Source organism: Strigops habroptila, chromosome 21 (assembly GCF_004027225.2).
Source record: "Strigops habroptila isolate Jane chromosome 21, bStrHab1.2.pri, whole genome shotgun sequence".
Taxonomy (NCBI): domain Eukaryota; kingdom Metazoa; phylum Chordata; class Aves; order Psittaciformes; family Psittacidae; genus Strigops; species Strigops habroptila.
Genome location: NC_044297.2, coordinates 4,882,685 through 4,910,188, shown reverse-complemented (window position 1 = coordinate 4,910,188; position 27,504 = coordinate 4,882,685). Strand labels below are relative to the sequence as shown.

Below are 27,504 nucleotides of genomic sequence, written 5' to 3'. Positions count from 1 at the left end.
CACATGCAACAGATTGAGCTTTAAGGTCTACTAGCCAGAGATTAAAAAGAAAATAGAATAAAGGAGGAGAAGGACAACAAGGAGATGTCAGGCTGCTTTGGATGGGATGGGTACCCGGGAGGAAGGGTAGATGGGATGGGGAGATGGATGGGTACCCAAGAGGAAGGGCTGGAGGCCAGCAGGATGGATGGTAATGCAAAAGCAGACTGAGCATTGCTGGCTGGCTGTTCAAGCAGAGCTCAGCGCCAATGAATTGCCAAAGCACAAATTAAATAATAATTAATACCATTAAAATCCCGTGAGCACACTGAAATCCTGGGAAATGAAATGATGAGTTTTCTTGTTTTCTGGATTCGATTTTCCTCTATAAAAGTAAAGAAGGGTTTCACAGGCAGCTTCAGCAGAAGTGGATTATCCCACTGCTACAATCTCACCTTCCTGCCAGGACCTAGGATGATTCCAAAATCCCACCACCACACCAGCCATACAGAAAGGGGAAAGAAGTGGGAGGCTTTGAGGACAACACAGACCCTGTCTGTGGGAAAGCCAAGGAACCTGGCAATTCCCCTCTTTAGCAAGGTGGCCATTGTCACCGCGGATGTCCCCATGGGCTTTGCAAGGATGAAATGGGGCTCACTGGGGATGAGTGATGCCTCCAGAGCCCCTCGCCATCCCTTCTCCCATCCCCTCCTCCACCAGGATCCAGACATGGACAGGGCTGGTGTGGGGAGCTGCCAGGCTCTGCCCCATGCCCTGCTCTGTGCTCCTCACAGGAATGATGCTCATCCCTGTGCAGAGAGGGAGGCACAGGATGCTGCTGAGCAGGTAAACACACCCTCCATGGCCACCAAATCACACCACTACCTCTGTTTCCCCATCTCCAAACAGGAAATCCCTGGCTTGACACCTTATAGGAACAACAGCAGAATAAGTTCCTATTCCTACAAGCGCCCGGTGCTCCGCAGCATCCTTAATTATCATTCCTGAATCCCTCCACCCCTCCTCGCTGCCAGGCACGATCCTGCTCACCGGCCGGCCGCAGGGACCCAGGGCCACCCCCGGGGCCATGCAGGAGTGCGGGGGGCCACAGCGTGGGACGGTGACACGCTGCTCCCTGGGGACCGCGCTGGCGGGGACGGTAATTGAATCTCAGCGCTCGGATGCAGCCGGAGCCGGCGCAGTGATTGAGTTAACTGGAAATGCCATTTCCATATTGTTCAAACTCTTAAGTGCCCCGAGCTTCTTATCATTTGCTGCTGGTCCCCTCTGCTCCTTCGCTCCGACCTCACTTCCCCTCCGACAGCAGGGTCAGGCTACAGCGGCCCCCAGGGTCACCAAAAGAAATTAATCCTGGAGTCCCTTGGGAAGCGGGACAGCGCCTCAAGTGCGGAGATGGGGAGGGATGAAGAGCTCTCCTCCCTCTTCAGGATGAAATAAGAGCATTTCAGGAGTGGCGGGAGCTGCTCTGCCCAGCGCCATCCCCGGGGATGAAATGCCAGCACACCCACTGCATCCATCTACACAATTCACCCCCAGCATCTTGAATTTGCTTGCTCCCGAGTTCCAAGCATCCAAAAGTGCAGCCAGGGCCTTTCTTTTCCCAGCCCTGGTGCACCATCACCACCTGTTGATCTACACCCAGAAACTGCTTTGGCAGAACGACCAAGCACTAACCCTCCCTGCTATGCAAACTGCTCTTGCCAGGAACAGGAGGGAAAAGATGCTCAGCTCAGAACTTCCCTCCCTAGTCAAATATTTAATAATAAACTCAGAGGAGAAGCCAACTGTCTCCCTTGGATGTGGTTTTCATTTGGAAGTCAATAGGATTTGTATTCCCATCCAAAGTTTCTCTCTTTTTTTTAGTCCTAATGTATGTTTCGTTCTAATCCAGCCATCTTGTCACGTTACATACAACACAAGTCGCATCGACGTGGCCCACCCAGGAGTGATGAGCACCCGTGTCACACTCCACCTCCCTCCAGCACACACCAGCCACCCTCGCCCAAGGCTCCCGGCCCCCATCACTTTGTTAATCGATACCGGTCCAAAGCTTTAAATAACATTTTAAATACCCCAAGTGAGAAAACGTCCACGTTAATGTGTTAATTTCCACGCTGCCTTGTTGCTTTGAAATCCCTGGAAAATGGGAAGCTTAAATGAGTCCTATGAAAAGGAACAGTGCATCATTAACACAGCCAGATCCGTATCACAGACTGCAGCAATTACCATCCAGTGAAACACTGCAAGCTGTGAAGAGCTTTCATTACCAGGGGCTTTACAGGTCATTCACCTCTGGCCAATCTTACGCTAAAACAAGCATTTTCTGCACCACAGATTCCAGCTTCATTTAAATCCGTAATTGCTTTGATTTCGGTACATATGGAGCACGGGGACTTCATGACTAAGAAATCTATTAGTCAATAAGTTTGCTACTTTTATGGACCTTTAGTCATCTTGCCTCAATTTCTTCCCAGGTCGGCTGATGGATGGAGATGCTGATTTCCCCGGCAGGTGCGATCGGCCCCAGCTCCCCTTCGCTGCAATTACATCCCCAGGTCACCAAGGGGGAATTCAATCAGGGAGCTGGCCCATGGGATGCTGCTTCTGCCTCAGAAACGCAATTCCCTGCCATCAACAGCCCTTCTCCAACCTACAATGACCAATTGATGGGGTTTCATTATTTCCCAGGCTGTGCAGAAGGTGTCTGGGACAGGGATGCTCATGTGTGAATCAGGTGTGATCCCTCCTTCCCTATTTTCCCCATTCCTATATCCTCCCCAGATCAAACAGCACTTTGTGGACAAAACAAAAAGGATTTTTAAGGCTTTCTTTTGAATTTCTGTCTCTTGAAATTGGCATATTCACTGTGCATCTCTTAGGAACCTCCCCAGTTTAAGAGCTGTGATTTGTACCTTGTATAAAACCCCAGGTGAGTTGGTATCGTGGGGTTATCGATCCCTCCACGGGCGCCGGCGGCACCGGGAGACAATAGTCTATTCTCCTCCGTACGGGTTCCTGTATCCAAGTGCCTTCCAGGAGTGCATTAAATGATGCGATTAACATCTGTCACATGCGGTTCAGTCTCTCTTTCAGTCTCTCCCGGGGGAAGCAGCCGCACGTGCCGGGGAAGGGTTTGTTTTGGTGGCTTCATCCACTTCTTTCCGAAGCATGTAGCACACAGAGGGAAAAGTATCTCTGTGGGTAAAGTGCCCTTTGCGTGCTGGATGGAGCTGGGCTCGGTAGGGTCGGCATTTTGCAGCCAAACCCCTGTTATTTCGGGTTATAACTGGTCCTGGGGTGAAAGAGGGCCTTGGGGAAGGTGCAGGGGCAGGTGCTTGCTGGAGGATCCCCCAGCAGCAGCACTAAGCAAAGCCTCAGCTCATGGGGCTGAATTCCCACAGAAGGATCTCCCTGGCTTGCTCACACCCAAAAGGCTGAACCCTCCTTTAAATAAAGCACAATCCCCGCACATTCCCATTTGCGGCAAGGCAAGAGCTGAGCCCGGCAACTTTAAGCATCCCACCCAACCCTCTGCTGGCCCGAAAACAACCCTGAATCCCACCATGATAAGGGTGCAAGGATGCTGCCTCTGTTCCCCATCCCACCAGCACCCAGAGCACCCTCCCCAGCCAAAAACTACTGTCTGCAACACTGGGTGGTGACAATGTGATGCCACCAGGCAGCAATGTTCCAGCATTCAGGAAACTGGGAAGGAGAGAGGAAAATCAACACCCTGCTCAGCCCCACCATGGCAGGGTCAAGCCCTGCTGTGGATTTTTGGGTTAGGGATAGGATGAAGCAGGATGGTTGGGTCTTATTGCACCTTAGGACAGGCAGGAGGATGGGATGCTGCTCCCACAGCCTATATCCTCTTTTAATTGATTTCTCATGGTTTATTTGCTCTGTGCTTTAATTGCAATACAAATGTTTGCTGATGCAATTATGGTGCATATGTGATAAAGCTGTTAGAGGATGTCTCTAGGTCATATTTCTTCATTCATTTGAGGGTGTACAAGGGACAGTGTGCTTCCTGCACAGATCTCTGTGATAACACATAATTCTAAGGTGGGTTTCTTTGTGTCAGAGGGGTTTTTTTGGTTCTATATACTAAAAGCAGAAAAAATTTGCCTTACAGCAGCTTATCCGGGGGTGAAATAATCCACTCAACATTCAGATTATCAGCTAATGTGCATTTGCATTAGAATAGGCTAGAAGAGCTCCCAGGATAGAGCAAGATCCCTCTGGATCAGCCACTGCCCTCACACAAAACAGCAACAGATCCTTGCCCTGAAAACAAAACCACTCATGGATGAGGCCTCTGACCCCCCTGGCAGGAATATTCCTTGGGAAGGGGACTCTGCTATGGGATTTCATTATAAAATGTTTAAACTGGGGGGGGGAGAAGAAAGCAGATTTGTCCAGAACTGGTCCAGAACTGAGCCATGGTGCCAAATCCCAGAGCAATCCCAAGGGCTTGGATGTGCCTCAGACTGGGATGCTGTCACTGAGTCCATGGCATCAATGGAAGACCAGCAACGTCCCTTCCCTCCGTGTCCATGCCCACCTTCAAACCACCAGCAAATTCGGAAGCAGTGGCTGCATCCTGCGTGAAAACCCAACGCCCTGCATGGAGCTGCAGGAGCTGACATAGCAAAAGCCAAATTCTGCCCATGGAGCAGCTGGGAACAGCACCGGGAGCGCCGGCAACCCCTGACGCTGCACCTTTCCCATGGGAGCTGTCAGAATGAAGCTGTGGCCGTGGCAGCTTCCTCGGAGCCTCTTACAAATGTGCTGCTTCCCCAAGGCAACCAGGGGAGACGTGGCCAAATGAGTGAGGATGTGACAGGGTTACGGGTCAGATTGGACTCCTCTTCCCATGCCCGGCACAGAACTGAGAGCTGAGTGAGAAGGGAAGGCTGAGGGACCACGAGGCGCACACCAAAAGAGCAATCCTGTCCTTGTCAGCATGAATCAGGCGCATGTGAGACAAGCAGCAAGCACTCGGCCCCTCTGGTAAGGGAAGGGAATTCAACCCGCACTTCCGAGCCCCACGGATCCGGCCTTTCCGGGATGCGCTGTGCATGGAGCAGGTTTGCAAACGCATCCTCACAGCTCTCCCACTTCACTTCCCCATTGAAAAAGATACAAATAGGATTGATTTTTCTATTTTTAACCCCTTTTCCTTTGCCCAAGCCAGAAAATAACCCCGCTTCCAGCAAGATGGACCAGAGACATCACCGACCAGGAGTGGTTGGGCAAGGAAGGGTTTGCACCCCAAAAATGCAGGTTGCTGGTGCAGGCAGCTGCCTAAAACATCGAGCATGGTGGTCCCAGACCAAGCAACAGGGTCTTGGTACCTCTTGAAATGCCTCTTGGCTTCATAAACCCAAGCCCCTATAGCAGCATATATAGATATAACCCTAAGCCTGTATAAAACATCAGTGAGGGATGCTCGTGAGCCCCTCTCCACCCATCAGCAGCATTTGGGGGGACCAGGAGCTTTGGGAAGCACTGAGAGAGTCCTGTTTGAGGGCAGCTATTTAATCCCAAGCCCTTAAAACCGAAATAAAGCTCGAAACAATCCTGAACCAACCCCTCGAGCCCAAACAGCAGCAAGATTTGGGAGCCAGTCCAAGCTCTGCAGCTTAGGCCCATCTCCAAATATCTCCCAACAAGTTTATTTATGGAAAATAAAATCAGTCCAAGATGTTCACAGCTCAGGAATATTTAATGCTATTTGGTGAGAAAGTATTTCCAGCAAGGAGGGAAGCACACGGCTCCCTGCATCGCACCGGGGATGATGCTGGCACCGGCCCACACCAGTCATCCTGGGAGCTCAGAACTGGTCCGACTGGATCAAACCCCTCCCTAATTTAATTCATACCAATCCTGCTTAATGAATTGGGGCTGGAGGCACAGCGCTGGGCTGTCTGCTAAGGTGAGCCGTGGGAAGAGCCAAGTGCCAAAGCAGCTCTGATGGGGAGCATCGCTCCACCGCAGCACCCATCATCTGGCACTCAAAGATGCCCCAGGGACCCAACCGGATCTATCCCATCACACCTGGAATGGGAAGGACAATTTCCCTGGCTGGGAAGAGGAGGAAGCAGTGGCAGAGCGAGGGATAATGCAGATGATGCTCAGCTACAGAAGCACGTCCCACCCCGTGCTGCAAGGGGGAGGAGGCACCTTGGTCCCTCTGCCTGCTGATACCCCCAGAGCCACGGAGGTTACAGCACAGACACGGAGCTGTCTGCTGGGACAGCCCCGAGTCAAGGGCAGGCCAGACGCAGCGGTGATGGGAGTCACTTTAATAGACACCTGCCACCTGATGGGGAGCGTTAATGCATCCCCCTGCTCCCCCTGGACACGGATGAGCATCCGAGCATCCTCAGCCCAGTGGGGCAGCTACATCCCTGCTGTCACCTTGGCAAGGAGAAGGGGGGGACACAAAACAACCATGGAGCGGGGGAGAGCGCCAGGGCAAGGCCTGGCTTTTACAAACAGCTCTAATATCCCTGGAAGACGTCTCGGAGTCATGCTCCGGGTTGGAAATGTCTCCCATTATAATTATGAGTCATTGGTGACTCAGTGACATTTCTGAAATGAAAAAGCAAGTGGCTGGCCCAGCCCTTGGCTGCCCCGCTCGGCGGCCACACGAGAGCCACGCAACTAGCGTTTAATGCTACCTCCCAGACAAACAGCCCCCCCAACTCATCATCCCCAACCCTGGCTGTGCATCCGCTCGGGATCAGTCCCCTGGGATGGCGGGGTTTGCATTCACACCCTGAGCTTTTTTGTTTTCCATGTGGGAAAAGCTGGGATCTGAGCCCAGCTTTGCCACTCGGGCTGCTCTGGAGGCAGCAGGAGCAGCCCCAGGGATGTCATGAGCCAGGCAGGATTTCCTGGAATGCTGCATTTAAATGCAAAACCATCGCAATTAATAAAAGCAACCTGCTTGGGGATCTCCAACAGCCCAGGACTGATGCAGCAGCACTGCACGTGTCAAGGCTTAGTCCAAACCTGGGGCCATGCTCTTGCTGCAAACATCTGTATGAAAAAGGGGGTCCAGGGACAGGCAGTGGTGTGTGGTCCCCAGGGACAGGCCATTAGGCACATTTTCATTAAGGCAGCCATACCTGCATGGCTCAGTTTTCTTCTGGGAACAGCCAAATCCAGGGCAGGAAACACTCTGAACCGATAACCCTCAATGGCACAATTATTTCCCCCCCTCTCTCCATGGTCCCTTTAGAGCCCGAGGGCTCCGTTATTAAAGCACTAGATTTTAGAGAGCTGCACTTGTGAAAGGCACGGGGCAGGGATGCTCAGGGGCTGGGATGCTCAGAGGCAGGGATGCTCAGAATGCTCAGAAGCAGGGATGCTTGGAGGTCTGGGCTGCTCAGGATGCTTGGAGGCCAGGATGCTCAGAATGCTCAGAGACAGGGATGCTTGGAGGTCTGAGATACTCAGAGGCCAAGATGCTCAGGATGCTCAGAGGTTGGGATGATTGCAGGCCAGGATGCTCAGAGATTGGGATGATTGGAGGCCAGGATGCTCAGGGACCAGACGCAATGGGCCACATTCACAAATCCCAATTGCTCCACACAGGAGCCTGGCAAGGCTGTGGCAGGGCAGGGTCCAGCACCAAAACAGAACCAGTCGGTGGGGCTGGAAGCTTTGGGATGCTGCAGAAGGCCAGCACAGTGCAGGAGCCCCCTGTGCACACCCCTGTGCCACGCACAGCGGGTGAATGCCGGCTCGGCATCGCGCAGCGGCTGGGAACGCGCCGGCAGCGCCAGGACATATCAGAGCAGAAATAGAGCCGGAGCCGTCGTCCCCCCGCCGCCCCCTTTTTACTATTATGTCTGAGAAGCGACGTCTCTCCTGGGTTTTTTCCCTTCCCTGTACGATGATTTAATCGCTTGGTGATGAGGGCTGCCTGGCTGGGATACAACTGAGCTCTGGGCATCGCCAAAAGAGATGGGGGATATAAAAAGAGGAGGAAGCATCAGTAGCAGCGATGCTGATTGACAGGGAATGAAATGAAGCGGCCAAATTTCATTGGCGTGGTTTGAAATCCCAGGACGATGCAGAGAGCTGATGGCTCCTTTCCTAGGGTTTTGCCAGAGCTAGCATTTGCCTTTCATCCTCATTTAATCCACTGTTTGGAGACTGCCACAGGGGTTTTGTGTGTGTGTGTGTGTGTGTGTGGTGGTATTTTAATTGCATGTTTTTACATACCAGCATGTGTGTGTGTGTGTGTGCAAAGGAGATGGGCACAAGGAGGGCAAAAGCCATTTGCCCACCACCCCAGCCACAAGCCCTTCCTTGTGGCCTCAGGCCTTTGCTGAGAAGAGCCCTTAAGTGCTTGTGCAATTTATACCCTGATGCAGATAATGAAAAGATTCAAGGCTGAGGTTTGATAAAGATATTTCCTGGAATAATGGCATCTATTGGAGGGATGTGGGTCGCACGGCTTGGGCAGGCATCCCATAGGAATCCCCCTCCTTCATCCACATGCAGGTATTCCTCTCCCAGTTCTGCCTCTTTGCTGAGAAAACCAAGTGTGTGGAGGCCACGGCCATTGCAGGGGATGGAGTGACTTTGCACATGATGCTCTCTAGGAGCATCTCCCTGGGCTCAGCACCCTGGCAGCAAGTGGCACCTGCAGTGACATTCCAGCAAGAGAAGGTTCCCAAAGCACTATTTTCCAAGCCTTCCTTCCGTTTTCAACGGGAAAGGTGCCAGGTTGGCAGGGCTCTGGTCTCCCCTCTGCTGGCAGCTGAGCCCGGGCTGGCTCATCTCATGGATGGTCCAGGAGAGGCTGGAGCATCACTCCAGCAAGCCCAGAGGTGGCTGGGAGCAGGCAGCGACACCAGCCAAACCAATCTGCTTCCTGAACGTCAAGAGCCCTGCTTCTCCCTTGCGGCCACATTCCCACCCAAATTCCCAGGCTTTTCACTCCAGCTGGAAGAAATCTGGCAAATCCATCGACCGCGTGCGCCCGTGAAGAGGGAGATCTCCCGGGAGCAGCGGCTCCTGGAGGGATGGGGTGAAACCCAGCAGCTGCAGAACTGCAAAGCCATGAGGAGCAACCAAATCCCGACCCATGGCGTGTGCCCCCCGCTCCCCCCCGCCTCATCACCCCCAAAGAGCAGCCAGGTCCACGCAGCGTGGCAGGAATTACAAGAGGATTAGTAGAGACAAGCTCTGGTTTTGCAGACCTGGTGGGTGCAATGCTGCTCCCCCAGCCCCTGATTCATGCTGCTGTGTGCTTGCGCTGGGGGTGCAGCATTTTGGGGGCTGCAACATCACAGGGGGCTCAGCAGCGCTGCTGCCTCCCACTCTCCCAATATTTGTTTAATGAGGGAATTCCTGTCACACCTACGTGGGCTCCGTGCGGGAAGCGCGGCAGCCTACAGCATCCTTAAATGTGGCAAAACCTCCGGAGACAGCTAGAAGCCCCCCGGTGCACCGACACCAGGCCTGGCGCAAGGGTGAGGGCTGCTTGCAGCCGTGCAATAGGATATGAGGGCGGATATGAGGGGGAAGCGTGCTGCTTCCCTGCACGAAGCGCTGTTGACCCCGGGTGTGCCCTGTGTCCCCGATGCCACCACGGTACACATCGCCCCGGCAGCCACCCCTGCTTTGAGCCCCGAGCGGCAGCGCGCAACGCAGCCACTTTGATCCGCTGCTTAATCCTCCCCTCCCATCAGTGTCTGATCAGGCTCCGAACCTCCGCGTGGAGATGCTGAGATCAAATGATTAGTTACGAGACAGCCAGGCAGGGGAACATGAAAGGGAGAAGTTCCGTGTAACGATGTTAACCCCAGCGATGAGCGCGGGAAGCAGCGGAGCTGCGAGCCAAGAGCTCCCTCTGCTCCCAGGAAACCCTCCATGGCCACAAACGCATCCACTGCACCGGGACCTGCCAGCCCTGGACCTCCCTGCAAGCTCATCACACCCCAGGGGGAGAAGGGACCTCAGGCACAAGCTGCTGCACAGGGAAGTGTTTGCTCCCAGGGGATGAACTGCTGCTCATAAAGTGCCAACCGAGGGTGAAATGGTCACAAAAAGCACTTGAGCTGTGGGTACCTTGTGGTACCCCCAATATGCATCAGCCCCCACAGCAAGGGAGCCCCCCGGATGCAAACTAATCGCATATAGCATAGAATATCTGATTATTTACTGACAGGCAGCCCAAGGGAAACGGCGGCACTTCAACCACCACACAACCAGGAAAAAGGGGGAAAAGGAAGGAGTTGGGATTGCCAGCACTGCAACCATCACTTGGAGTGAGAAATAAATACATGTCAGGCCAGAAAGAGGGACTGGGGGGAAGGAGAGCTCTAGTACCCCAAATATAGGAAGAAAGCAGAAAATTATTTCGATTACAATGAAAATGCATTTGATGAGAAAACGTGGATTCCTCTTTGATGCTCGATACCAAGAAAAGCAATATCCAGGACTATAATACCCCATCTCCACGCGAGGAGAATGAGTTATTAAAGCAGAAGATGAATGGCTTGCAGCGCAGCTAACTGCTCCGGTTAAGAGAAAAATAGTTATAAACTTACTCCTTGCCCCAAAACACATTCCTCCCCCTCATCCCCGGGCCCGTCTCTCCCCTCCAGAGCAGCTCGGTGCTGCGCCTCGTTTCTATGGCTTAGAAAGATTTAGGAGGGGGAATTTTAATAGGAGTAAAAAAGGTGAATTTAGAGGGTGGTTTTTTTAACTCCTCTCCTTCCTCCACCTTGAAATCAAATACAGATATACACACAGGAGGAATAAAAATAACCCACCTAGTTCAATTGTGGGGAAGTAGTGGGGATGGAAATGAAGGTGCATTCTTATGTATAGCAGTGCACCCGGCAGCCCCGTGGCAGGGCGACTCTGTTCTGCATGAATAAATATGTATAAAAATGTAAAGAATGCCAATCTGATAAGGGAAAGAGCGTTTCTCAGGGGCTGGGAGCAACACAAGGCACCAGCTTTAATTCTTCTTCTTCTGTATTTATAGAAAGCAGCATTGAAATGATAATGCAGGGGTATGCAGAGCCTTTTTGGAGTGATGGATGTAACCCCCTGCCTCAGATACTAAGCCTGTTGGCGCAAACCCACTGGTGTCAGTGCCAAAGCGAGGCTTTGTTCACCCCCCAGAGCTGCAGGGTCAGGCCACCCACTCCATCAAGGATGGAGGCATCGCACATCTCTTCCTCAGGTCCAGCACTGAATCTTGTCTGCCAGCAAAGTCCCTTTTCCCCCAAGACCCCATGGAATGGAGATGCTGGAAGTTGCCTGATCCTTAGTCTAAAACACGCTGTGGATGCTCGGGTGCATGTGCTGACCTCTGGAGCATCCCCAACCCCTGCGGAGAGGCAGCAGCACGCACCGAGCCGCCTCCTCTCCCCGCAGCCCATCAGAGCAGATGGATTTTCCCAGCACCACGGACTTTTCCCACTCTTTTACCTCCGGATATCCAAGATATCCCCCAAAAAGGCTCTTCCAGCCCCCCCCCAGCACTGAGGGGCTGCCTGATTCCCCGTTACACAACCCTGCTCGGGAGATCCTACGTGGGCAGACGTGGGTTTTCCTCTGAATTGACAACAGCTCTCGCTGCAGCTCAGCAGAACATGAGCAGCTTACATAAACAGCGAGCAGAGTTACCCTGCGTGTGGGCTGCACGCAGCCACCCGGGCTTGGGGAGGGGGGGAACAGAGAGATTATCCTCTTTCCCTATAAAACAACCCAAACCCTTGTGGTGGTGGTGGGGGGGATGATGAGAAAAAAGGCAGCAAGAGAGAAATGACTCAAGTGTTTTGTAACTTGTCACATTCGAAGCTGCAATTCGGAGGCAGGAAGGAGGGATCCAAAATAGTCGCCCCAACCCCGTCTTGTATAACCGAGATTCCTCATCTCCTCCCCTCCGCCAGGAAAAGGGGGGACATTTCTGCCGCAGATTGGCAGCTGGGAAGAGGCAGGAGAGCTCGGGGTTGTTACCGCGCAGGAAGGAGCCCCCAAATTAGGAAGAATTACTCATCCATGGAAAAGGCTCCTGTGCTGGCGGGGAGGCACCGGGGAAGATGCTGCAGGGGAGGGAAGGCTCCCGGGAATGACTTCTGTGGATGCTCTGAGCCCAGCGGTGAAGCTGAGCGCCCTGGGATGCCGCCCGGAGCAAGAGGTGATGCTTGGGAAGCACAGGAGTGGGAAAGCAGGACAGAGTGGCTTTCCTTGCAGGAAAGGGACCCAGCAACAGCTGCACCTTGGTGTAAAGGGCATCAGTAACCTCTGCTGCCAAAACTGAGCCCAGAACTCGCTCAAGCCCTCCCAGAGAAGGGACAGGAGATACTTGGATATTCCCCTGGGAGGGCTCCAGCAGGGTCAGTGGGTGCTTTACGGGTAAATTCCCATACAGCGCTTCCCTCCTGGCTCTCCCTGCCCTCCCACATCAAAGCCAGCAGCACTCAGCACTTCCCACATTTTAAATCCACATCCTCAGGAACTCATGACATCCTAGTGAGACCCACAAGAGCCTGGCTGCACCCAGGCCCCTCTGCAGAAAGCAAAGGGTGATGGAGCAGAGACCCCCTAATGCACCCAATCTACTGCCAGGTCTTGTCCTGGAGCCTTTCCCAATCCCAGCAAGGTCTGAGGCTGGAGCTGTGGATCAGGGGCAGGAATATGATAGAATTGCAGTGTCCCTGTCCAGCCGGGTTCACAAGGTGCAGCAACAGCAGGGAGGCAAAAGGGATGTTTTCCCTTCTGGGTACCAACCCACCATGGAGCCAGTGCCAGAAGCACGTAGAGAAGCCAGGGAGGATGCAAGGGAAGATGAAGAGAGTGCAGGGGAAGCTGTGCTCAGCTCAACCTAAAATTAAACATGCTTTCAGGCCCCACAAACCCATTTTCAACGCACAAGTACCAGGAGCACCCAGAGGAGCTGCCTCCTGCTATAAACCTTCCTGCCCACCCAAACCACAGCTAATGCCTTTTGAAAGAGTCAAGGCAGGTCCTGGGGATGGCAGGAGATACAGTAAGTGTGACACCTCACCTCAGGGCTCATTGATCTGCCATCGACCACAGTGTGGAACCTGACTTTGAAAGCCCAAATGGGCTTTGGCATGTGGGTTTGTGGGGGCAGCACTTCCTAAGGGTCTCCTCGACACTGAAATGGGTAGGGAGTTTAAGGGGGGGCTGGAAGAACTAGATGATCTTAAGGTCCTTTGCAACCCTAACTATTCTATGATTCTATGAGGGAAGAGATGAGCTTTAGAGCCTTTTCTCTAGAGTCACCCCAGCTAAAGCTCTTAAGTGCCCAGCACCCACACTAGCACATGGAGCATCCCAAGGAAATCCCAAAACTGGGGTGGGGAAAAAACAGATTTAGGTTGTTTTTCAATAGATTCCTCTACTTCTACAATGCAGTTCGCTTTGCAATTGAAAGAATTCCTAAAAATCCCTATTTCTTCATGATAGACCCACCTGAATCACTACCGCTGATTAACAGGCTCAAACCAAAGTGGTTCTAAAGGCGCCCTGTGATGGCAGGGACTTGCCCATCCAATAAACCAGCACTGCCAACACAAAAAGCCAAATTCCTCTTCTCGGCCAGTGCACAATCACACACTCCCAGGCCATTCCCACTGGAATCTCATAGAGCCCATGGCACATCTCAGCTCCACGCAGACACGAGCGGCGGCTCCGATTTGAACACAGAACTGGGTGATTCAATACCAAGTATACATCTGCAGAAGCAACACAATTATCTCGTGGAGTTCAACGTTGACGGATAGAAGTTTTAATTACCAAACCTTTTCATCCTCCCCCACACACAAGAAGTATATTTTTCTGGCATGTTTATTTAATAATAAAATATGATAAAATTACATGTTAGTGGAATAAAGTGCACGGTGTGTGTAAAGTACAAGATGAGCTGAAGCCTGTTTTGTCACCAAAGCTGAAAATATTAGCTGCTTTGATCTTTTTTGGCTCCAAAGCAGCTCTAGAAGGAGAGAGCAGCACATCTCCTGGCACATCCAGCCCATGGCAGGGTTCAGGGAGGATGAACCCCAGCTCCTGCCTCTCCACGTGCCAGCATGCCCCCCGCTCACGCAGGGCAGCACAGATTGACAGCCTCCACTCCTGCACACGTCCCCAGCTCTTGATTTACCCAAAGAGAAGAGCAAGCACAAACCAGCTGCCTTAATTGCCATGGACAGGGCTAAAGGGTGGCCCTGTCACCTATCAGTATCATTTAGGGCTTGGGACGTGCCCAATTCCCACGGGGAACGCCCATTAGACCTCTGTGTTCATATCAGTCTTAATTTCATTTGGTCCTTAACACCACTGTCTGGTTCATGTATCCGTGCTGTACAGTAACACTATCTGATGCATCCCATCCCCTGGCACCCAAGGATGGGGATGCTGCCACAGCACAGGAGCAACCCTCTGCTCCAAAACCCGGCTGTTAACAGGGAACAGCACCAGCTACAGCCTGTTTGAGACCTGGCAGATGCAGGTTACTCACTTCCCAACATGTGGAGAGTGAAGTTCCCCCCCACCTCCTCCTCGCATTGCAGCCTACAAGTAATTCTCCAGCAGGAAATATCCCCCCCTCCTTGCAAATTCACAGCCAACCTGCTAATGAGCCTTTGTGAAACTTGTGCCTTCTTACCTCTAATTTTACAGCCTGTTAGGATTTGAGCTCTGTGGACAGCCTCACATTTGGTTTGGAATTATAGGCTGAGTGGCTGTTCTCTCCTATTATTGTGCTGTCAATCTTGTATTAGCACATTATAATATGGTACACTGAATGCATCTGTTCTGTATATCACAAGTCCTAATTGTCATTTGTTGAATCACTTTGTCTTATATGATTGTTAAGCAATTATTTCATCCAAAGCAGCTTAAACTTTGATTACTGTATAGTGTTTACAGGGATCAAAGTAAAATCATCAGCTGCTTCAAACATTTTGCTGCAGAAATAGGCACAAGTGTCTGTCCCACACACGGGTGGATGCCAATACATAAGCAATGAGGAGAGCAGGCTTGATGACCTGTAGGTTCTTGCCAGCTCCCAAGCCCATCCTTCTGCCTGAAGGGGAACATTGTTTGTCCAAGATGGTTAAATGTCCAGCAAACATGTAGGTAACGAAGCAGATGTGAAGTGACAGATCTGCCAGGGTTGCTCATGGAAAGGGGCTCTCATGGCATGTGGCACCAGCTGTCCCATCAGTCCCTCCTGGAATAACACCCCACACTTCTCTAGCGCTTTCCATCCCCAAGGATGCTCTCCCACATCCCAAAAGGTGCGGAAGGTAAAGCAGTGCTTTGCTCAGAGGAACACAAGGGGGATCCCACCCCAATCCAGCTCAAATCCTCACCAGAGCAGAAGCACTTGCAGCCTGCCAGCCCCTGCCTGGTCCTGGGTCAGCAGAGGACAGGGCTGGGCCTGCAGCACACACATTGTTTCGCTTCAACACCCCACACTTAAGCCCTCAAAGAGGCATTTTTGGTAGCTTAGAGGCCTCACACCAACCCCTCTGCTCAAAGCCAGGCTGATCCCAGGCACCCGGGAGCCGCTGGGCTGGCAGCCCTCTGAAGTCTGGGATGCTGGTATGCCACAGGGCCATGGGAACCCAAACCAGCATCAGCTCCAGCAGGGCAAAAGGGAGGGGCTCATCACCAGGGGCTTGGGCTAATCCCCATAATATCTGGCTGACAGCATGGGGAAGGAATGTTGGACCATTGTTTTTAAGTAGCCCAGACAGGACTGAGGGAAAAACAAGCTGGTGGCTCCTTAACCCCAGACAGTTCCAGGAGCCAACAAGGATACACAAACTGTCAGGAATCTTCTGCTCGAAGCCATCTCTAATGAGATTTGACTTTAACCTGAGTGCTGCTCCAAAGCCCCTCTTCCAGCCAGCTGCAAACCACCGCCTGACACAAGTAGAGCACATCCCAATTAGGAGATGAAGCAGACCTTCTCCTGCTTTTGTGTGAAGCTAATGGGTTTCCTCATCCAAGTCATTTCCTGATGGGCCTCAGACCCTAGAGCACAAGCCTTTATAAATCAGGACTGTCCCCAAGCCAGGCACCAAGTATTACAAAGGAGCAAAGGCTGGGACATAACCAGCAAGTGGAATTTGCTGTGGACTCTTGGGAGAGGCAGGGCTGGGATCCCCAGTGGCATGGCAGGACATTGCCATGGCCCTCCAGGCACAGAGCAGCACCCCAGTGTGCTGGTAATGGGTTTAGGCACAAAGAGGACAGAGCTGTTACTGTGCTAAGCCTGACACAACCCATGAGGCCATCATCCCATGGTTTGCATGGCTGGAGGGCTTTTCCAGCTGCTTTTCCAGCTCATTCCGCTATGGGAATGGTTTAAGATACTATGAAAACATGTACAGTTCTCGGAAGAGCAGAGAGAAGGTGATGTGTACAGCTGTGGGAAGCAGCTCCACTTCATGGATGCTCCATTCTCAGACTAGTTTGCACAGGAGAGGGGTCTCGCAGATACAGTTTAAGTTTCAGAAAGTTTAGTTTGGGGGTTGTAGCCTTGACAAAAGCACTTTATTTCTAAGCCGTCTGCCCCCTTGTCCAGAGAAAAGCCCTATCCCCTCCTCAAAGCCCAAAGAAGCCTCTAAGGAAGTTGTCAAACCTTGTGATAAAAGCAAATCCAGCCGAGCAGGTAAAAGGTAGTGCCTTAAACTGCAGCTCGAGCGCATCGCGGCAGGTAAATTGCTTTTTAACAAGCAGACAACTCCTCTCAATAGCATCTACCGTATGTTTTTATAAAGGGCAGAAATATGTTTTTAAAAGGCCAGCAAATAAAGTTCCCATCGATTTGATCCCCAGTGTAATCCGTTTTTCTGTCTGCCACCAACAGTGGTAATAAAACAGAATCATGTAACGCGCCGTTCCGGGTAATGTGACTATACATCATGGCAGGGGCTGCGGGCGCGCCGTGATCTATCATTTTCCATCGGGATTGCTTAGCTGCAGGATTTATAAACTTGCCCCAAATTGATGCAATGTCCAATTTTCTTTTCCAATTTATTTTTGGTTGAGCAAAGCAATATTGAGGCAGGACCAGGAGGGCGCGTTTCCCCCCCACTGATGTTCACCACTGTTCCCACTTCCTCCTTGGCCTGGGAAAGGGCTTGGGGTGTTCGGGAAGATGCCAACGTACTTTAATGGCTGCAATTGGTGTTTTGCTCCATGTCGCATCATTGCGGTGCTACCCAGAGGTTGCATGGGACACCCAGAGTGTTACCTGATGCTTAGAGGGGTCTTCAGCAAGGACCGAGCATCCTCAGCATCACAAAGCTGCATCTCACATCCCCAGAGCTCTGCAACACCAGGACAGACCAAGTGGCTGCTCTGCTCCAGCTCAAGACTGAGGCAAAGGCACTTCCCCATGCCCAGACCATGCACAGGGAAGGTTTGTGTATCTGTGCACAGCAGCTAAGGGATTTCCAGGGTACTCGAATCATCTTATTCCTCTGCCTGAGCATATTGCTTGCAGTCAGATGTAACCACAGCTTTCATTACAACAAATAAGTCAAAGATGGGTCTTTCGGGAAGGAAAAGCAATGTTTGATCAAGCTGGCTGCAATGGCCAAGTGTCAAAACTGGAAAAGCATCAAGATATTAAAACCCCTATAAACACACAAAAGATGATGTATTAATTCCCCCAGCAGCGGTAGGTGCCTCTCAAAGCTCAGCTTCACAAGCTGCCACCCCGCTTCGACATCCTTCACCCACAAACCCTTTGACATTGCCTTCACCAAGGAGCATCAAGGCTGTGAGCAAAGACCTTGGGCATGAGCAGGGTGAGATGTGGCCCCCAGGAGCACGGAACGAGGATGGGGAATGTCCCATTCCCCCCACTCAGAGGAGTATTTCCGGAGCTAACACACAAACACTCCGCATTTGGCTTTTTTTGGTGGTTGTTTTTCTGCAGGAGACGCAGTGTTCCACGGGAAGCAGACACTTCCTACACGAGTTTTCATACTCAAACCCTGAGCTCCTCTGCCGCTGATTCTGATGGAAAAAGCATCGCCAGCCCTTTGCCCAGCCCATTTCTCACCCTTCCATCCATGGGATCACCAAGCCTCGGCAGGGCCATAGCACCCCACTGTGCTGAGAAGCATCACATATAGATGGAGATAACTTTAGCAAAGGTTTCCCGTTCTCACTTGGGAATTACGAAGACATAAATCCAGTTTCCTGACCTTAGAAATCCCATCATAAACCAGAAAAAGCAACCTCATCGCCTGTGCACGCCTCGGCCCTGGCACAGGATGTGGCAACTCTCCTTCCCACTCACTGCAGGGGGATTTTTAGCAGGGAAAAAGATTATCCCAAAGCATCCTTATGGGTTCAGGAGAAACCCATCCATTCCCACAGAGAAGAGCCTGAGGAATTCAGAGCCAGTTCTCTGCAACCAATTCAAGGCCATCCAGCCTCTTGCCCCAAATTACCCCCCCCAGTTCATATGCTGCAAAAAGCTCCTGGCTGTGAGGAGCTGGAGGTGCTTCTGGTGAAGGCCAGAGGAGGGAATGTACTCAAACCAAGGCAAGCAGAGGGGTCCATGTCCTCAAGAGGCTTCCTCAGCACAAGACGGGCCAAGTTACCTTGGAAGGAAACGGTGCCAAACCCACCAGAGAGAAGCCATCAGCCACCCCTCATGGATGGGAGCTGCAACAGGTGCCACAAGGACCTGCCCACCCCAGTGCCACAGTGGGCATCCCATCCCAAGCATGGCACACACAGACAGCTCCCAAGCCAAAGCTCACTTGCCTCATCTTGTTTTCAGGTTCACAAATGCAAAGCCTTTATCTCCCCGCCCAACACATCCAAGGGTCTGGGTCTGCTTAGCCCCTAAATCCTCCCCACAGCATCATTTGCTGGACAGAGCAACATCCACCAGCATCACCACAGCAAAGCCCCTTCCCTTCTCCCTGCTTTCCAGGACAACAATAAGCAGCAACTGCCTACATCCCTGGGAAACCTCCAGCTCCTGGAAAGCCACACATGAGTGAGCGGTGATTCCATGTACAGCATCCACTGCCAGGAGGGATCATATCTTGTGGAGGAATCAGACATCTTTAAGGGAAAGTTTTACTTCAAACCATGTGATCGACAGGGGGAAGAGACTTCCCAGACGGCAACGAAGCAGCCAGAAAAACTGATTTTTAACACTTGAAGGTAACAACAAGACACACAAGAGCAGAGTTTCTCCCTTATCAGCAACGGCTGAAGCTACCAGAGTTGGAGTCAGTGACGGGGAAGCTGCAATGGGTCGCTGACAAGGATCACAGCAGGGTTTGGGAACAAGGTTGATGCCACCACATCCTCTGATGGGCTGTGGTACCCAAGCTGCGCACAGCGGGATGCTGGGGGTACAAGATGACACCCCAGCACCTAGCACAGACCTGTACGACACCGCCCTTCTCCCCTGCCCAGGACAACCCTAGGACACCGGCAGCACCCAGGAGGGGACCCAGCGGCGCCCAGCGCTGGAGCTCGGGAAGTTCAATGCTGCCACCTGGTGGCAGCGAGTGGCAACAGCAGCTTCGGGGACCGGCTTTGCGGGGGGCGTCAGGATCAAGCTTGGGTTTGCTTTAAGTTGCTCAGGAAAAGTTTAAAACGCGACAGAAACAGCATCCAAATGCGAGAAAATGTTTTCATGGGATGGTTTGGGTTGAAGGGACCTTAAAGCTCATCCAGTTCCAACCCCCTGCCACGGGCAGGGACACCTTCCACTAGAGCAGGTTGCTCCAAGCCCCTGTGTCCAACCTGGCCTTGAACACTGCCAGGGATGGGGCAGCCACAGCTTCTCTGGGCACCCTGTGCCAGCGCCTCAGCACCCTCACAGGGAAGAACTTCTGACTAAAAACTCATCTCAATCTCCCCTCTGGCAAGTTAAAGCCATTCCCCCTTGGCTTGTCCCTACATGCCATTATCAGCAGTAGTGTGCGGAGTTTCAGTTTACGCACAGCTAAGCCTCAAACCATACCCCTGAAGCACAGGAAAGCAGCTTAGAAAGTCACCCAATAACTAACTCCCATAGCTGATGGCACTCTGCCCATGGGACAATGGCACCAAGCAACACACAGCAATGGGCAAACACCTCTCAGGCCATCCCCAGCACCCAAAGCGCAGGCACCAGCTTTCCCTGCCTGGCCTAGGCTCAAAGTCCAAGCACACACACGTGTAAGCAACACTTTCCCAATGGATTTCTCTCCTGTGATCCAGCTACACCTTGAATTAACACAGCAAAGCACAGAGCAGTGCCCAGGAGCGACACGGGACTCACCTTGTCAGCCTGCGGGTACCGAACACGGGGGCTGCCCCATTCCCTGCTGATCCGCTGCCGGTACTGGTGGCACTTGGGGATGTACGAGCAGCCCACGTCACCCAGCTCGGGGTAGATGACTTCCAAATCCCCTCTGGAGAGACAAAAAGAGAGGAGAGTACATAGGATGAGATCACACCATGCAGTAGATGGGACTAGGGCCACTTCCCAGCCAGGCTTGAGGTCTGGTTGCAATACTGGGCAGGAGACGCAGGATCCAACTTGGTGCCACCAAGTGTGGCACCTTGTGCACCAGGATAAGCACCCTCCTATGCTGTAACATAACCACAGGGTCTGCTCCCTCACCCAAGCAGCAGCAAGACTTTAAACATTCATTATGGCTCAGCTCACATTAGATGGGCCACATTCTCTATAGGCTTTAAAAGCATCGTGGCCTATATGGGTTAATTGAAGGCTTGAAGATGGGGAGGAGGAGAGCAAAGCTGCCCTCGCACCCCTTGGCTACAGACAAGTGGCTTGAACTGAGCCCCTCTGTGATACAGGAGCAGGGATGAGCCTCCTCTGTTGCGGGTACTGGCAGTGCAGTAACAGGGCAAGTTTCTCCAGCTCCAACTTACTTGAAGCACTTTCCCCTCCACATTATCTAACAGAGAAAGGGGCCACCAGGACAAGCTGTCAGGTACCACAGCGTGTGTGCAGCAAGTCTCAAGGCCACCAACATCTCATTAGCATCCCTCTGGCACAACCCGAGGTTTGCGGGATGAACCGTTCCAGCACTTCCCTTCCCCAAGGAGTAGCCTCCTCCTTCTGGAACTCCCCACAGAAAACCACTGGTCACCTCTGATGCTCCAAGTCTCTTTAAAAGCCTTTGCGCAGACAAGGGCACACCTTGAGGTGACCAGAGACACCAAGACCTGAGCTGGCGGAACACAAGAGCTGCACTGCGCAGCAGGCACCGCTCTGGCCCAGATTCCCGGCCAAAGGAAGAAAGCAACTGGTATTTATAGCCCTGGCAAAGGGGATGGTGGAATTAACTGTCCCAGGAGGTGACAGGACACATGGGGCAGTGCATGGCTGGAGGCAACAGGGAGTCCCTCACCTGCAGAACAAGCTGTCCACGCCGCTGAGCATCTGGAAGAAGCAGGTCCTGGAAGGTTCATCTGGCCAAGGGGCTGCGGCGCCAGTCAAGAGAGTAGCCAGCAACAGAGCACCCAGCAGCTTCATCCTGCCCTGTGGGGACCAAGGGACAGGGAGGGTCAGAGCTGCAACCCAGTGCTGCCCCCCCCAGCAGCCACAGCATCCCCATCGCCATGATCCAGCTCAGCCCCATCAGAAACCAGCTCGAGGCAGAGCACACCCATCCTTACACATCATTCCCAACCCACCCCAGTTCCACATCATTAACCCCAATAACGTCAGAGGTAAACCATGTTTCCTGCTGCTGCTCCATGCAGGAAACATGGGACCACCAGCAGGTTTGCAGCAAGACACCCCCCCCCCATCTCAGAAGAGCCATTTCTGCCCACCTACAAGGATGGCACCAGGGATGCACACCGGGGACAGCAGCAGACCAGCTACAACCACCACAGCCATCACTGCAATGCTGCACTCCAACCGCAAGCAACACCAAGAGGGGACAGAGTCCCTGTCTCCTTGCTGCTCTTCCCAGGACTCCAATGTGATGGGAAAGATGCAAACTTGGCATCAGGGTTGGTCATGGTCTAACCAAGACCATTAGCAATGGCTGCACCACCAGACACACTGACCAGCATCCCTGACCTGCAGCAGAGCATCTGCATGGGAACAGCACAAGGGTTCACCTTGAACCCACCACCCCTCCAGAGCCAGGGCAGAGCCTCTCCTGCACCAGGACAACCATGACAAAGCACAAGCCAAGCGTCGAGGATGAGGGGAGCTGGGGCATGGGGTGTACGTACCCCCCTCCCTGCCGAGCTCAGCGCCAGCCCTCACCTCCCCTGCAGCATCCTGAGGGACCCAGGAGCTCAGAGCAGCAGCCAAGGCCCTGCCAAGGCACTTACCAGCTAGGTCCTGGGGATGGGTGAGCAGCTCTGAGGCAGAGCCTGGAGTTCTGAGGTTGCCGTGGAGATGGTTTCCCTGGAAGGAGGGGGAAGAATGGACTGGAAATGAAAACACAGCCTGGGGAAGGGGCAGCTCATCCCCTAAAGGAGCATGGAAACAGGCAACGTGTTTTCATCCCACAGTGATTGGTCCCCAATCGATCCACCAGCTTTAGGTCCTCACCTGGCCCGAATCCCCCCCTGCACCAGCAGCTTCCCAGCTCACTATAAAGGATGCTGCCCAAGTATTTACTAGCACTGGCCTGTCTCCCCCATTGCCTCATCAGTTCTGGGTGAGGCATACGCAGAAAAGCCCACTGCCAGTTGGGAATGGGTATTACAGCACTTACTGTATCATTATATAATGAAGTACCAGCACGCAGAGCGAACACGAGCAAGTGCCAGCACCACTGTCATTACAGAGAGGAAAAAGGCATCAGGCTTCACTAATTAGAAACATTAATGTATTGGGAATGATCTGAAGGGTTTAGGGGCTAATGGCTCCGGTTCCCACACTACAACGTGGGCAAAGCCCATAATTAGAGCCCTGAGCATGCAACCAGGCTCACGTGAGTAATGCTGCTCCCATGGAGTCAGGAGCACTGGTTGGCATGAGTCAGGATCATCAAAACGGGGTTTACATCCTCTATCACAGGCCCAGGGGTTGATATCCCAGGGGAGCCACACAGGAAAGGACACCTAACGTTAATGATTACAGCTACCTAGAGACTCTGCCATGGGAAGGCGGCTTTGGGAAATGCAGAACTCCAAGCCCCATCCTACTTGGCCTTGAACACTGCCAGGGATGGGGCAGTCACAGCAATCTCTGGGCAAGAAGCATGCCCTTGGTTCCTGCAGTGGTTAACATGGGTAACCACTCTGCATAGGCCACCCAAACAACAGCAAAAGCCACAGACCAGGTGAACTCTGCACAGAAGCAGAGAGAAGCCCTTCACACAGAGACAGTATCAGCCATTTCAATCTGGAGACGTCCCCAGAGGATCCCCAAATGGGATCAGCACAAAGGGTTTGCTGACAGAAAAGGCACAAAAGGATCCCCTGGGGATGCTCTGGAAGGAAAACCCATGGGAGCAACAATCTCTTGCAGCATCCTTTATAAGATGAACTGTGCCTTTCTAAGAACTATTTGCAGAATAATTACAAAGATTTTATTTCTCCTGCTCAGGAGCCTGTTGAAAAGGCAGCAGGAAGCCTCAGCAGCAAATCCACAGCATGGAATGGCTTGTGTTGGAAGGGACCTTAAAGCTCATCCAGCTCCAACCCTGCCACGGGCAGGGACACCTTCCACTGGAGCAGGTTGCTCCAAGCCCCTGTGTCCAACCTGGCCTTGGATACTTCATCACCAGGGTATAAAACCCATGGCAAAGTCATAGCTCCTGCACGGTCAGACGGCTCCCAAGGGGTATGAAGCCACCAGACTGTTTGATTTAGACACAGGCACAGATCAGGGTGACCCGGGACCCTGCTGGCTTTGTAGCTGACACAGCCCTGCCTGCACCAGTGCTCCAAGCCTCACAAACCCATGCAGGAGACAGGCAGCTTCCACCAGCCCATCCTCCTGCTGCCTGCCTGTGCCTGGAGCTCTCGGCACCAGGGAGAGCCAATAAACCATGTGCCGAGAGCCCACATTGAGCCGCTTCCCCTCCAGAGCGGGATGCTCCATGGGAAAACACACATTGAGTGGTGTCAAGCCGGGCGCAGAACGTGAGCCAGCCTCCTCCCCAGCAACCCCAGTGTGTTTGCATGTCACCTCTCCTGACTAAGCACTGTGGGACCGCAGGAATCTCGTCTTTCCTGCTGCTGGGAAGCCTCCAGCGCAGTGCTGGGGGAAGCTGTGTTCATCCAGGATTTCCACCCTGCACGCAACGAGATCCTGCCCCCCACTTACACGGGTGCTTCACGCCTTCATGCAAAGCCACTATTGGAAACAGTGCTGTAAAGCCCCTCCTGCATCTGAGCTTCATCATTTCTGCTCAGGACACACATGGACCTGCCTTGGTGCGCAGCAAACACAGCCCTGGGGATTGAGCCATGCTCAGACTATGGGTGCATCTCCACAAGAGCTCACCTTGGCCTCTCCCTGCCCTCCAAACCCCAGAGGAAGGAGAGGAAGGAATTGCTTAAAGCCACTGTTCATTTGGAGGATGGCTGGAGACAGCCCCAGCATGGGGCCGTACGGACCATGCTCCCTGCCTCTCCCCATCCTCACCCAGCCCCAGGTCACAGGACCAGGAGGCTCCCAACTTCCCAATTTGGGAAGCAAAATAAAGCTTTCAAAAGGTGCTAAATCCAACCAGTGGCTTTTGGATAGATTCATTTCTTTAATCAGCTGAGAGAAGCAATGATGTGGAGCCCAAGGAGACAAAGCGTTGCCTGCACATGCTCCGAGTCCCACTATCAGTTCATGGGGAGGAAATACAAATGCAATATATATAGTTTTCAAACCAAGTCAGGTCCAGAAGCTATTAAAAAGCCTTTCACAGTTGGCAAAGCGAGGACATAGGTAAGGAAACCATCATTTTCTATTAGCATTAATGCAGGGAAGGAAGGAAGAGGCCTGGGGCTTGCTTTAACTGCAACAGAACACACATGAAACCCAGACCACATGTGTTGGAAGCCAAATCACCACATTAACTGGTCCATGGGCCACAAAACCAGGGTTTGCACAGGAAAGAAGAAGGTGGCTCATTGCAGGAGGTCCCTCAGCACATCACACCTCTGCAGCCCATTTGACACCCTCCCACAGCCTCACAAGCTGCTGCCAAGGTCCCAAAACCTTATCCAGGGAACACAGAGCATTAGGACACAGCTCAACCAGAAATCAAAGCATTTCAAGGAATACCAGTTCAATGGGACAGGCTGTGACAGCTTTCACACACGCAGAACCTCCAGCTCTGCTGCTTTTACTTAATGCTGGCCTTTAACACAAACCAAATGTTTCCAGGTCAGAAATTCCCCCTAAATGTTCATGAGACAGCAGCTTTTTATCCCAACATGAGCCAAAAGCACATCGTTTGAGCTTTGGAATTTCCCACCCAAGCCACAGGCTTCCTGTTGGTGTTAAAGATTAACCCAGTGCCATTTACAACCCACTTCAGTGCTTCTTCCGACTTCACCCAGCACCAAGTCCCTGCCCCATAAAAACCTGGTTTATTTCATGCAATCCAAGTTTATCCCCATCTCATTCCGTTGAGTGACCTCAGCTCTTCCCAGCCATTAACTGCCTGCAGGGACAGTACAGGGAGACATTGCTGGGCCCAATTCCCTCACAGGCAGCCGTGCACCGGGTTGTTTCTCCACACTGGAACAGTGTGTTCCACGCTGCAGCCTTGTGGTGAGTCACAGCGAACCACCACAGCCTGTTAGAAACCGTCCCCTCCTCACACTGAGCCAAGGCTGTCGCTTTGCTCTGATGCTCATGAAAGTAAAGGTTTCACAGAGCCACAGGAAGGGTTGGGAGGGACCTTAAAGCTCCTCCAGCTCCAAGCCCTGCCCTGGGCAGGGACACCTTCCACTAGAGCAGGTTGCTCCAAGCCCCTGTGTCCAACCTGGCCTTGAACACTGCCAGGGATGGGGCAGCCACAGCTTCTCTGGGCACCCTGTGCCAGCGCCTCAGCACCCTCACAGGGAAGAGCTTCTGCCTCAGAGCTCATCTCAGTCTCCCCTCTGGCAGGTTAAAGCCATTCCCCTTGTCCTGTCCCTACAGGCCCTTGTCCAAAGCCCCTCTCCAGGTTTCCTGTAACCCCCCCTTAAGCTATTTATTGTTGCTCTGCATTACCAAAGGCATTGCTGGGCAGTAAATGTGCTCATTATCGTCCCACCCAAGTCCCCCCGAGTCCAGCCCAGCTGCTGCAGAAAGAGCTCAGCTCCTGCTTCAAGGTCCAGCACTTCCCCCTGATTTGGGCTCCTCCTGCCTTAGTTTCCCTATAGGGAAACTCCTAGAAACCAATTCCTAAAGCCTGGACAACAGCCGAAAGGCATTTACACTGATCCCCCTCAGCAAGACTGTAGGAAGCAAAGGACTTGGCAGAGCCTTGGCCAGGGGAATTCCCTCAATCTTTTATCTTGAAGGAAGCCCATTTCCAGCTATTTTTTTTCCGTGGCAGTCAGCAAAGGCAACAAAACCACATCCTCTCTCCCCATTCATAACCTGTGGCACCTCCAGCCCTGCCTCTCACCTCGTCACGGCCTGTCCTCACGCTTCCCTCTCTGCATGGCTAACCGCTTCATTCCCAGCTCCAAGCGAGTGACCACAAGGTCATCTTCACCTTGCCCCAGCCAACCCCCAGGGCAAAGGCTTTGTGAGTTAAGAGCAGCACTTGTCCCAGCCCACACCAAATTTGCATCTGCATTGATGTGTGGGGCCGGCCCTGGGAAAAGTGGACTTAGGGAATGTAACAGCTTTATTTTGCCTTGAATTGGCTCCAGTTTTCCTGAATCTGCCTAGTGCCACTAAAGATCAGGAGTTAAAGACACGATCAGAAACCCAACCTGCCCTCAGCTTGCATGCAACTAGAATAAGCTGAATCCAAACCTGCTCAGGTGAGAGCTAGAAAAGCTCCTGAGTGACCAAGGGGAAAGGGTCAGAGCCCCACAACGGGGTTCAGACCTGCAGCATCCTCTGAGCAGGAATCGCTATGGGATCAGAGAGGGGATGCATGATGCTTTTGCCCTTTGTAGTTGCAGCGCCTGCAGGCTCCTGCGCTCACATCCCAACAGAAGATGCAGTGCAGCACAAACTGGGTATCAGAGCAGAGCCAGGGCTGCTGTGAGCCCCCCGAGCCAAGCACCAGCCCCTCTCCCTCATGGGCATCACCGGAGCACCCAGGAGAGGAGGAACATTCAGTGTTTCCCAGGCAATAAGCACATGGCTGGGAGCAGCTCCCCAAGCCTGGCAGCAGCACACAGGGACCCCCCCTTCTCCTGCCAGCCCAGCTCCATCCCAAACCTCAGCTCCAGCAGCACTGCAAGCAGGAACATGCCTCAGCCCCTGCAGCATCCAACTCCACCCCGAGCCCAAGCACGATGCACAAAACAGCAGCAGCTTCACCCATAGCATCACATGGAGCAGGGATGGGGTGACCA

At 52.8% G+C, this 27,504-nt stretch overlaps 1 protein-coding gene across 3 annotated transcripts in view; it reads right to left on the bottom strand.

Moving 5' to 3' along the window:
* Positions 1 to 26,695, bottom strand: part of PEBP4 (phosphatidylethanolamine binding protein 4) — a 71,033-nt gene extending 44,338 nt beyond the window's left edge. Inside the window, exons 1-3 of one of the 3 annotated variants that reach the window (XM_030510273.1) lie at positions 26,598 to 26,695; positions 21,420 to 21,550; positions 20,321 to 20,453 (exon numbers count right to left, since the gene is read on the bottom strand). In XM_030510273.1, coding sequence (XP_030366133.1) covers positions 20,321 to 20,453; positions 21,420 to 21,544 — 258 coding nt within the window. In that variant the 5' untranslated portion in view covers positions 21,545 to 21,550; positions 26,598 to 26,695. The other 2 variants (XM_030510272.1, XM_030510274.1) reach the window with 2 other exon arrangements.
* Positions 26,696 to 27,504: the final 809 nt, after the last annotated feature.